This window comes from Carcharodon carcharias, chromosome 29 (assembly GCF_017639515.1).
Source record: "Carcharodon carcharias isolate sCarCar2 chromosome 29, sCarCar2.pri, whole genome shotgun sequence".
In the NCBI taxonomy this organism is placed as follows: domain Eukaryota; kingdom Metazoa; phylum Chordata; class Chondrichthyes; order Lamniformes; family Lamnidae; genus Carcharodon; species Carcharodon carcharias.
The window spans coordinates 5,144,501-5,156,151 of record NC_054495.1 but is presented as its reverse complement, the minus strand read 5'-3'; the positions used below and the strand labels follow the sequence as shown (position 1 = coordinate 5,156,151).

At 57.9% G+C, this 11,651-nt stretch overlaps 1 protein-coding gene across 2 annotated transcripts in view; it reads right to left on the bottom strand.

Moving 5' to 3' along the window:
* LOC121271047 (basal cell adhesion molecule-like) overlaps positions 1-5,284 on the bottom strand; it is a 157,030-nt gene extending 151,746 nt beyond the window's left edge. For both annotated transcript variants that reach the window (XM_041176749.1, XM_041176750.1), the window contains exon 1: positions 5,174-5,284. In XM_041176749.1, coding sequence (XP_041032683.1) covers positions 5,174-5,219 — 46 coding nt within the window. In that variant the 5' untranslated portion in view covers positions 5,220-5,284. The remainder of the gene's footprint in view (positions 1-5,173) is intronic.
* Between the last annotated feature and the right edge of the window lie 6,367 nt (positions 5,285-11,651).

Here is an 11,651-nt window from a genome sequence, read left to right as displayed (position 1 = left end):
GTGCTGGGGGGGATGGGGGAGTGCCACTCTGTCAGAGGGAACAGTGCTGGGGGGGATGGGGGAGTGCCACCCTGTCAGAGGGAACAGTGCTGGGGGGGGATGGGGCAGTCCACCCTCTCAGAGGGGGCAGCGCTGGGGGGTAGATGGGGGAGTGCCACCCTGTCAGAGGGAACAGTGCTGGGGGGTGAGATGGGGCAGTCCACCCTGTCAGAGGGGGCAGCGCTGGGGGAGATGGGGGAATGCCACCCTGTCAGAGGGGGCAGTGCTGGGGGGGGGGCGTGGGGGGGTGGGGGGCGGAGAGATGGGGGAGTGCCACTCTGTCAGAGGGAACAGTGCTGGGGGGGATGGGGGAGTGCCACTCTGTCAGAGGGAACAGTGCTGGGGGGGATGGGGGAGTGCCACCCTGTCAGAGGGAACAGTGCTGGGGGGGGATGGGGCAGTCCACCCTGTCAGAGGGGGCAGCGCTGGGGGGTAGATGGGGGAGTGCCACCCTGTCAGAGGGAACAGTGCTGGGGGGTGAGATGGGGCAGTCCACCCTGTCAGAGGGGGCAGCGCTGGGGGAGATGGGGGAATGCCACCCTGTCAGAGGGGGCAGTGCTGGGGGGTGAGATGGGGCAGTCCACCCTGTCAGAGGGAACAGTGCTGGGGGGTAGATGGGGAAGTGCCACCCTGTCAGAGGGGGCAGCGCTGGGGGGTAGATGGGGGAGTGCCACCCTGTCAGAGGGAACAGTGCTGGGGGGTGAGATGGGGCAGTCCACCCTGTCAGAGGGAACAGTGCTGGGGGGTGAGATGGGGCAGTCCACCCTGTCAGAGGGAACAGCGCTGGGGGAGATGGGGGAATGCCACCCTGTCAGAGGGGGCAGTGCTGGGGGAGATGGGGGAATGCCACCCTGTCAGAGGGGGCACTGCTGGGGGGGAGATGGGGGAATGCCACCCTGTTGGAGGGGGCAGTGTTGGGAGGAGATGGGGGGAGTGCCACCCTGTCGGAGGGGGCAGTGCCGTGGGCGGGGGTAGGGGGATGTGGGGTGCACTGCCCGTCAGAGGGGTCATCTTTTGGATGAGGGAGGAGTTAAACAGAGGGCCCTGCCTGCCCTCTCCAGTGTGAGTAAAAGATCTCTCAGCCACTATTTCGACAAAGAACTAGGGTGGGTCTGTCTGACGGCCTTGGGCAAAAATTTATCCCTCACTCCTTTGCACTTAAAATCGATTGGCTTGTCCCGAATGCCTTGCTGGGAAAACCTCTGTCCTCTACAGGATGAGAAGTGACCACACTCACAAAGCCCTTCATTGGCTGTGAACTGCTCACCACTTCCTGATGTGCTAAATGCAAGTTCTCCCCCTCCTTTTTTCGTTCCTCACTCACTCTCAATCTCTCTCTCTCTCTCTCTCTCTCTGTGGTGCCCTGAATGTCTTGTCGCTCTGCCAACCCCTTGGGCACTTTACCCCTCCCCCCCCCCAATCTCTCACCTCCCCAAACATCACTTGTCTCCCTCCCAATGTACGACACACACACACACACACACACACACACACACACAGACACACACACAGACACACACACAGACACACACACAGACACACACACAGACACACACACCAACACTGGCAAACCCTTTCCTCTCTCCCACCCTCCCAATATAAATCCGTGGCTTCACAAGAGAAGTAGGGACAGGGTGGGGGGAAACTCATCCCCCTCCCTCCCCCTTAAAGACATAAGCCATGACTAGTACAGGGAGCAATGGCCTTAAACACAGGATGGTGCCTGTCCCTTTAAGACTCCCTGACCTTGTCGTTTGCCCCTCAAGAGGCAGTGTGAGTGAGGCCACGGGAGAGACAATTAAAGAGGCAGTGTGGTTGCCAATAATTATGGGGTTGCACAGGGGAGAATGCAGAAAGTGCAGCAACATGCTCAGCACTTGCTAAACCTGGCACTTGAGAAACCTCCATTCATCACCCTGGCTGGCGCCTCTCCAAGGATCAGGTTTTGAGCAACTGTCAGTGCATTCCCTTCCCCTTCCTCACCCCACCCCCTTCCACAGCCGCTTCTCCGTCTCTCCAACGCGCAAAACATAGCCCTAGATCCTATCTCTGCAGTGGAGGGAGCGGGGGTGGGGGGGGGGGTGGGGGGGGAGTCTTATCCGAGAAAATGCTTGGAATGCCTTTCCATGTTAACCTGCCTGAGACACTTGTCGACACCCAATCTTATCGCGAAGCCGCAGAGAGAGAGAGAACCATAAACACCCCTGTAAACCCCAACCTCAAACCAGCTCCCCCCACCGCCCCCATTTCTCATCCACCCCACCCCACCGATGCTCATTCCTCCACAAGACAGTCTATCTGCACAATGGGTGATTGATTGATGGGGCAGCTGCTTCTGCATATAGTGTGCTGGATACAGAGAGAGAGAGAGAGAGAGAAAGCAGTAAACCTTAACTCATTAAATAGGGGAGCAGCAGGGAGAGAAAAAGAGGTGAGACAGAGCGGAGAGGAAAGATAGACAGGGACGTGGATTAGAGGAAAGATAGGGGTGTAAGGGCACACAGAGCAGGAGAGCGAGGGAGTGAGAGAGGTGGTGACAATTAAGACACAGGCTCACGGATAGTTGAAGGGAGGAGACAGGCAGAGAAAGGTAAAAGCAAACCAATATAAAGGTGGAAAAGGGATTAGGGAGGAGGAGAGGGAGGAGGGCGAGAGAGTGAGGGGGTGAGTGGAGGAGAGGGAGAGGGTGAGTGAGTGAGTGAGGGGGTGAGTGGAGGAAGAGGGAGGGTGAGAGGTTGAGGGGGTAAGTGGAGGAGAGGGAGAAGGTGAATTGAGTGAAGGGGTAAGTGGGGAGGAGAGGGTGAGCGAGTGAGGGGGTAAGTGGAGGAGAGGGTGAGTGAGCGAGGGGGTAAGTGGAGGAGAGGGAGAAGGTGAATGAGTGAGGGGGTAAGTGGGGAGGAGAGGGTGAGAGAGTGAGTGGGTAAATGAGGAAGAGGGATGGGGTGAGTGGAGGAGAGGGGCAGGGCAAGAGAGTGAGGGGGATGAATGGAGGAGGGGTGGAGGAGTGGGGAGGGTGAAAGAGTGAGGGGGTAAGTGGAGGAGAGGGAGAGGCTGAGAGAGTGAGTGGGTAAATGAGGAAGAGGGAGAGAGTGAGTGGGTAAATGGAGGAAAGGGGTGGAGGAGGGGGAGGGTGAGAGAGTGAAGGGGTAAGTGGAGGAGAGGGAGAAGGTGAATGAGTGAGAGGGTAAGTGGAGGAGAGGAAGAGAGGGGTAAAAGAGGGAGAGGGTGAGGGGGTGAGTGGAGGAGAGGGGTGGAGGAGGGGGAAGGGTGAGAGAGTGAGGGGGTAAGTGGAGGAGGGGGAGAGAGGTGGATGATTTAGGATGAGTGATCAGAATGGGATGGGGTAAATGGTATGGAGGAGGAAAAATTGAGTTCACGAGGAGGTGGAAAGTGAGGATTGGTAGAGACAGAGAGAGTGAACAAGAGGAGAGGGGGCAGGACTGAGGGGGGGGGGGTCAGAAAATGTGAGGGACAGAAAAAAAGAGTGTGCAAGAGCAAGAAATGGAGGAAAAGTGTATGAAGGAAAAAACAGCCCGAATCCAACTTGCAGGATGGGAAAAGAATGAAGGAGAGAAAGGAAATGATTGGAGAGAGAATGCAGAGCGAGACAAAAGAGAAACAGAGTGAGAAAGTGATGGATGAACTGGGAGTGGCAGAGAAGAGAAACAGAGTGTGAGGAGAGCAAGAGGAGAGGAAGAAAGCAGAATTGAGAATGAAGGTGATGGGGAGGACGACAAGGAACAGATTGGAAACCAGATCAAGAAAGAGTTTAACAACTGGAGGAGGGAAAAGGTACAGGAGAGAGGCAATGGGGGTGGGAGGAGGGAAAGAGGGTGAAGAGGAGAGCAAGCTAGATAGGGAGAGCAGACAGGGTGAAGAGCAGAGAGGCAGGGTAGAGGGCGATGAAGAGAGAGGGAGATGGGAGGGGCAGAGGGTGAAGAGGAGAGAGAGAGAAAGGTGAGTGAAGAGAGAGAGGGAGGGAAAAAAGGGGGGGCAGAGGGTGAAGAAAAAAAGAGGAAGATGGGAGGCATCAGGTGAAGAGGAGAGAGAGAGAAGTGGGTAAAGAGGGCAGAGGGAGAGAGGTGGGTGAAGAGGGTAGAGGGAGAGAGGTGGGTGAAGAGGGCAGAGAGAAAGGTGAGTGAAGAGAGAGGAGGGAAACAAGGGGCAGAGGGTGAAGAAAAAAGAGAGAGGGAGATGGGAGGGGCAGAGGGTGAAGAGGATAAAGAGGGAGACAGGTGGTGAAGAGAAGGAAAGGGGGAAGGGGTGAAGAAGAGAGAGGTGGGTGAAGAGGGCAGAGGGAGAGAGGTGGGTGAAGAGGGAGAGGTGGGTGAAGAGGAAGAGGTGGGTGAAGAGGGCAGAGGGAGAGAGAGGTGGGTGAAGAGGGCAGAGGGAGAGAGGTGGGTGAAGAGGGCAGAGGGAGAGAGAGGTGGGTGAAGAGGGCAGAGGGAGAGAGGTGGGACAATGGATCAAGGAGAAGGGGGTTAAGGATGAAGGGGCGAGAGAGAAAGAAAGAGAGTTGGGGGGGGGAAAGGGGGTGAAGGAGGGGAGGGAAAACGGGAGAAATGGTGGGGGGTGAGAGGAGAGAGTAAACCTGGGAGACAAAGGGGACGCAGAGAGCCTGGGAGAAAGAACGAAGTGTGTGGGAAAGAGAGAGAGAGAGAGAGAGGTGGGGGAGCCGGGGAAGCGATCTCCCGCTGCAGTTTAAGAAGTTTACAGGCTTAGGATGAGGGAGAAAGAGAGAGAGTGGGCACTCCCAGTGCGGTTCAGGGACAGCGAGGAGAGTACACAGAGCAGACAGAGAGAGGGAAGCGAGCAGAATCTCTCCCGGCAACTGAGCAGGACACTTAAATCAAACAAATCAAACAACGCAGCCTGATCGCACTGAAACTGCAAGAAACAAGCTTTGAAATGCAACCCTGAAACAATCCCTGAAGCAAACACGAAATAACCAGGCAGCAGCAGCAGCTCAATTCATTCACAAGGCTGGACCACCTGCTAAAGTCTGTTTGCAAAGTTTAAACAAACAGTTCTGTTCCTTTCATCTGTAAATGAGTCGCACAGAATAATAATCCCCCCACCCCTTTCATTATTTGTACAGCTTATTTTTGGAAAATGAAAAATCTTTTTTTTTTACCTGGGACGGCGAGTGCTAGAAATATAATTCCTCCCAAACACTTCATTCTCTCCAAGCTGTGCTCCAGCAGTTCTCTGTATCAAACAGTGAAGCGTTCGCAGTCCCTCTCCCTCCCTCTCTCTCTCTCTCTCTCTCTCAGTCGGAACGTTTATTAGAGTCCCGCCCCTTGGGATTCTCTGAGAAGGAGGGAGAGGCAGACACACAGAGAGAGAGAGAGAGAGAGAGGGGAGATGGAAAGAAGGGGGAGGGAGAGAAAAGGGGGAGAGGAGGAGGAGGAGGGGGGGAAGGGGGGGAGAGGAGGGGGGAAGGGGGGAGAGGAGGGGGGAAGGGGGGAAGGGGAGAGGAGGAGGAGGGGGGAGAGGAGGAGGAGGGGGGAGAGGAGGAGGAGGGGGAAGAGGAGGGGGGAAGGGGGAGAGGAGGAGGGGGAAGGGGGAGAGGAGGAGGAGGAGGGGGGAAGGGGGGGAGAGGAGGGGGGAAGGGGGGAGAGGAGGGGGGAAGGGGGGAAGGGGAGAGGAGGAGGAGGGGGGAGAGGAGGAGGAGGGGGGAGAGGAGGAGGAGGGGGAGAGGAGGAGGAGGGGGGAGAGGAGGGGGGAAGGGGGAGAGGAGGAGGGGGGAGGGGGAAGGGGGAGAGGAGGAGGAGGGGGGAGGGGGAGAGGAGGAGGAGGAGGGGGGAGGGGGAGAGGAGGAGGAGGGGGGAGGGGAGAGAGGAGGAGGAGGGGGGAGGGGGAGAGGAGGAGGAGGAGGGGGGAGGGGGAGAGGAGGAGGAGGGGGGAGGGGGAGAGGAGGAGGAGGAGGGGGAGGGGGGAAGGGGGAGAGAGGAGGAGGGGGAAGGGGGGGAGAGGGGAAGGGGGAGAGGAGAAGGGGAGAGGAGGAGGGGGGAGGGGGAGAGGAGGAGGAGGGGGGAGGGGGAGAGGAGGAGGAGGAGGGGGGAGGGGGGAAGGGGGGAGAGGAGAAGGGGAAGGGGGGAGAGGAGAAGGGGGAGAGGAGAAGGGTGAAGGGGGAGAGGAGAAGGGGGAAGGGGGAGAGGAGGAGGGGAAGGGGGAGAGGAGGAGGGGGGAGGGGGAGAGGAAGAGGAGGGGGGAAGGGGGGAGAAGAGGAGGGGGGAAGGGGGGAGAAGAGGAGGGGGGAAGGGGGGAGAAGAGGACGGGGGAAGGGGGGAGAAGAGGACGGGGGAAGGGGGGAGAAGAGGACGGGGGAAGGGGGGAGAAGAGGAAGGGGGAAGGGGGAAGAGGAGGAGGGGGGAAGGGGGAGAGGAGGAGGAGGGGGGAGGGGGGAGAGGAGGAGGAGGGGGGGAAGGGGGGAGAGGAGAAGGGGGAAGGGGGGAGAGGAGAAGGGGGGAGAGGAGGAGGGGGAAGGGGGGAGAGGAGGAGGAGGGGGGAGGGGGAGAGGAGGAGGAGGGGGGAAGGGGGGAGAGGAGGAGGAGGGGGGAGGGGGAGAGGAGGAGGAGGGGGGGAAGGGGGGAGAGGAGGAGGGGGAAGGGGGGAGAGGGGAAGGGGGAGAGGAGAAGGGGAGAGGAGGGGGGAGGGGGGAGAGGAGGAGGAGGAGGGGGGAGGGGGAGAGGAGGAGGGGGGAAAGGGGGGAGAGGAGGAGGAGTGGGGGAGGGGGAGAGGAGGAGGAGGAGGGGGGAGGGGGAGAGGAGGAAGAGGAGGGGGGAGAGGGGAAGGGGGAGAGGAGAAGGGGAGAGGAGGAGGGGGGAGGGGGAGAGGAGGAGGAGGGGGGAGGGGGAGAGGAGGAGGAGGAGGGGGGAGGGGGGAAGGGGGGAGAGGAGGAGGAGGGGGGAGGGGGAGAGGAGGAGGAGGGGGGGAAGGGGGGAGAGGAGGAGGAGGGGGGAGGGGGGAGAGGAGGAGGAGGGGGGGAAGGGGGGAGAGGAGAAGGGGGGAGAGGAGGAGGGGGAAGGGGGGAGAGGAGAAGGGGGGAAGGGGGGAGAGGAGGAGGAGGGGGGAGGGGGAGAGGAGGAGGAGGGGGGGGAGGGGGGAAAAGAGGAGGAGGGCGGAGGGGGGAAAAGAGGAGGAGGGGAAGGGGGAAGAGGAGGAGGGGAAGGGGGGAGGGGGGAAGAGGAGAGGAGAAGGGGAGAGGAGGGGGGAGGGGGGAGAGGAGGAGGAGGGGGGGAAGGGGGGAGAGGAGGAGGAGGGGGGAGGGGGAGAGGAGGAGGAGGAGGGGGGAGGGGGGAAGGGGGGAGAGGAGAAGGGGGAAGGGGGGAGAGGTGAAGGGGGAGAGGAGGAGGGGGAAGGGGGAGAGGAGGAGGGGGGAAAGGGGGAGAGGAGGAGGGGGGGAGGAGGAGAGGGGAGGGGGGAGAGGAGGAAGAGCGGGGGGGAGGGGGGGGAACAGGAGGAGGGGGAGGGGGAAAGAGGAGGGGAGGGGGAAAGGAGGAGGCAGGAAGAGAAGGGGGGTTGGACGAAGGGGAGGGGGGCAAGAGGATGGGGGAAGAGGGGGGAAAGGGAAGGGGAGGGGGAGGTGGAAGGGGTAAGGGAGGGGAAGGGGGCAAGAGGGGCAAGAGGAGGGGGGCAAGAGGGGCAAGAGGAGGGGGAGGGGAAGAGGAGTGGTGGGGTGAGAGGGGAGGGGGTAAGAGGAGGAGGAGGGGGTAGGGAGATTAATTTAGAGTAATACTCGTCTTTTTTTACAATCCAGCTTTATAAATTCTCAGTCATCGCTGTTCCCAATTGTGTCCTTGTCTCATTCCGTTCCCCTTATTAACAGGCAGGTGACAGCCCCAGCGCCTTGTTTAAAAACTACAAGCACTGCTCACCAAGGAGCATCCTTGATTGGGTTGTGGAGTCATTATGCCACGCACACACAACAAGGAGGCCATTTGGCCCATCCAGTCCATTCCAGCTCTCTGTGGAGTAATCCAGTCATTCACATTCAGCATCCCCCCCCCCCCACTCTATCCTCTTGTCCCTGCAAGTTTATTTCTCTCAAATCCCCACCCAGTTTCCTTTACAAACTGTTCATCGTCTCTGCTTCCACCGTCTCTGTTGTGGTGAGTTCCAGCTCATTACCTCTCGCTGTGTAAAAATATTTCTGCTCACATTCCACACCCTCCAACCACTCCCCCCCCCCACCCCACCCCCGGCCCACCACTGCTCCATCTCTTGCCCAACAGCTTAAAGCTGTGGCCCCTCCCCCACCAATCCTCTCACAGGAAGAGATTTTCCTCCTCCACCTTACTGAAACCTGTCACCATCGTGTCCTCCTCTATCGCATCTCCCCTCGATCTCCTTCGCTCCAGGGTGAACAATCCCAGCTCCTCCAACCCAACCTCGTAGCTACGATCCCCCATCCCTGGGACCAGTCTGGTCAACCTCCTCCGCACCCTCTCAAGGAGCCTCGCGTCCTCCCGAAAGTGTGGCGGCCAGAACTGGACACAGTACTCTAGTTGTGACCTAAACAGGGCTTCACAAATATTCAGTGCGACTTTTCCGCTTTTACTGCTCAGCACACCCACCCCTCTGTTTAGGAAACCCAAGGTCCCGTCTTCCTCACTAATTGCTGGAGTGTGATACGCCCATGTCCTGCTTAGAAGCACCAATGAGCTTCCTCAAACTAGGATTGACCCCGAGCCATATAGGGAGATATGAGGGACAGGTAGCCTAAACGCCTGGCAAAGACATCAGTTTTAAGGAGTGTCTTAAAGGCAGAGAGTGTGAGAGAAAGAGAGAGGCGGAGAGGTTTAGGGAGAGAATTCCAGTGCAAAGGGCCCCAGGCAGCTGAAGGCACAGCTGCCAATGAAACAGAGCCACAACCTGCATTTCCATAGCACCTACAGCATCCTCCGGATGTCCCAGAGGGCTTTACAGTGATTGAAATGTTTTGATGTGAGGCCACTGTTGGAATGTGGGGGTCAGGACAGCCAACTTCCACACAGCAAGCTCCCACAAGCAACATTGTGGTGAGGTCCCAGATCATCTGGTATAATGAGGTTGGTTGAGGGATAAATGATAGTCCCTGGGGAGAACTGTCTCCTGCTCTTCTTCAAATAGTGGCCAGGGGATCATTTACACCCACCTGAGAGGGCAGAAGCATCCTCAGTTTAACATCTCATCTAAAACACAGCTGACAGTGCAGCACTCCCTCAGTACTGACCCTCTCACAGTGCAGCACTCCCTCAGCACTGACCCTCTGACAGTGCAGCACTCCCTCAGTACTGACCCTCTGACAGTGCAGCACTCCCTCAGTACTGACCCTCTGACAGTGCAGCACTCCCTCAGTACTGACCCTCTGACAGTGCAGCACTCCCTCAGTACTGACCCTCTCACAGTGCAGCACTCCCTCAGTACTGACCCTCTGACAGTGCAGCACTCCCTCAGTACTGACCCTCTCACAGTGCAGCACTCCCTCAGTACTGACCCTCTCACAGTGCAGCACTCCCTCAGCACTGACCCTCTGACAGTGCAGCACTCCCTCAGTACTGACCCTCTGACAGTGCAGCACTCCCTCAGTACTGACCCTCTGACAGTGCAGCACTCCCTCAGTACTGACCCTCTGACAGTGCAGCACTCCCTCAGTACTGACCCTCTCACAGTGCAGCACTCCCTCAGTACTGACCTTCTGACAGTGCAGCACTCCCTCAGGACTGGATTGGGAGTGCCTCCCTGAATTTTGTGCACTATTCTCTAGATTAAGAGATTACACCCTGACTCTGAAGTGATAGTGTTATGCACTGAGCCACGGCCCCTAAATCGATGGTTAAAATGCCGGAAATGGAAGAGCAGAGACATAATGGAGAATGGTAGGAGCTGGAGGAGGTTACAGAGATAGGGAGGGTTGTAGGAGCTGGAGGAGGTTACAGAGATAGGGGAGAATTGTAGGGGCTAGAGGGGGTTACAGAGATAGGGAGGGTGTAGGGGCTGGAGGAGGTTACAGAGATAGGGAGGGTTGTAGGGGCTAGAGGGGGTTACAGAGATAGGGAGGGTGTAGGGGCTGGAGGAGGTTACAGAGATAGGGAGGGTTGTAGGGGCTAGAGGGGGTTACAGAGATAGGGAGGGTGTAGGGACTGGAGGATGTTACAGAGATAGGGAGGGTTGTAGGGGCTGGAGGAGGTTACAGAGATAGGGAGGGTTGTAGGTGCTGGAGGAGGTTACAGAGATAGGGAGGGTTTTAGGTGCTGGAGGAGGTTACAGAGATAGGGAGGGTTGTAGGTGCTGGAGGAGGTTACAGAGATAGGGAGGTTTGTAGGGGTGGAGGAGGTTACAGGGATAGGGGGTGTTCTAGGGGCTGGAGGAGGTTACAGAGATAGGGAGGGTTGTAGGGGCTGGCGGAGGTTACAGAGATAGGGAGGGTTGTAGGGGCTGGCGGAGGTTACAGAGATAGGGAGGGATGTAGGGGCTGGAGGAGGTTACAGAGATAGGGAGGGTTGTAGGGGCTGGCGGAGGTTACAGAGATAGGGAGGGATGTAGGGGCTGGAGGAGGTTACAGAGATAGGGAGGGTTGTAGGGGCTGGAGGAGGTTACAGAGATAGGGAGGGTTTTAGGTGCTGGAGGAGGTTACAGAGATAGGGAGGGTTGTAGGGGCTGGAGGAGGTTACAGAGATAGGGAGGTTTGTAGGGGTGGAGGAGGTTACAGGGATAGGGAGTGTTCTAGGGGCTGGAGGATGTTACAGAGATAGGGAAGGTTGTAGGGGCTGGAGGAGGTTACAGAGATAGGGAGGGTTGTAGGGGCTGGAGGAGGTTACAGAGATAGGGAGAGGGGCAAGACCACGGAAGGATTTGAACATGAAGATGAGAATATCAACGCTTTCCCATCCACACACACAAACACCTGTTCACACAAACATACACATACAAGCGTTACCACATTCACAAACATGGCCACACAAGACAACACAAACACACACACACACACAAGGTCACACACACACACTCGTCTGCACACACACACATGTCCATGTGCGTTCGCGTACATACACACACACACACACACACACACATACCTGCACACATGTCGACACACGTGTGGTCACACGTGCACACCTGCCTGCACACAACCCATGCACACCTATACACACCTACATGCACACGAATTTGAGATGGGGGAAGGGGAGAAGGCTCTAACTGATCGGTAACAAGTTTAAACAGTAAATGTCAGCAGCAACTGTGGAATGAATGGGGGGAAGTGATTGCGAGGGGTCATGTCTAGCTGTAGGATTTCAACATGTTTGCACCAGCTCTTATGAAACCCAGCACACGGGGCAGTGCGAACGCTCCTCCACATGTGTTTCCAGTTTGACTGAGCTGCGGCCTGATGTTCTCGAACAGGTTTGGCAAACAATGGGCTTTGCATCAGGACTCTTTGGACACACATCAAAGGGATCTGCTTCCCCATACGTTTCGAATGTTTGCTGTGGTTTCTGAAGCACTCCCATCCCCTTCCCTCCCCTGCGCACACCCCCCACCAACCACCCCCCCCCCCACCCCACCCCACCTTTTATTTTTCCAATTCTGCCGTCTTGACAAGCTGAGAGATTTAGACTGGGAGCTGA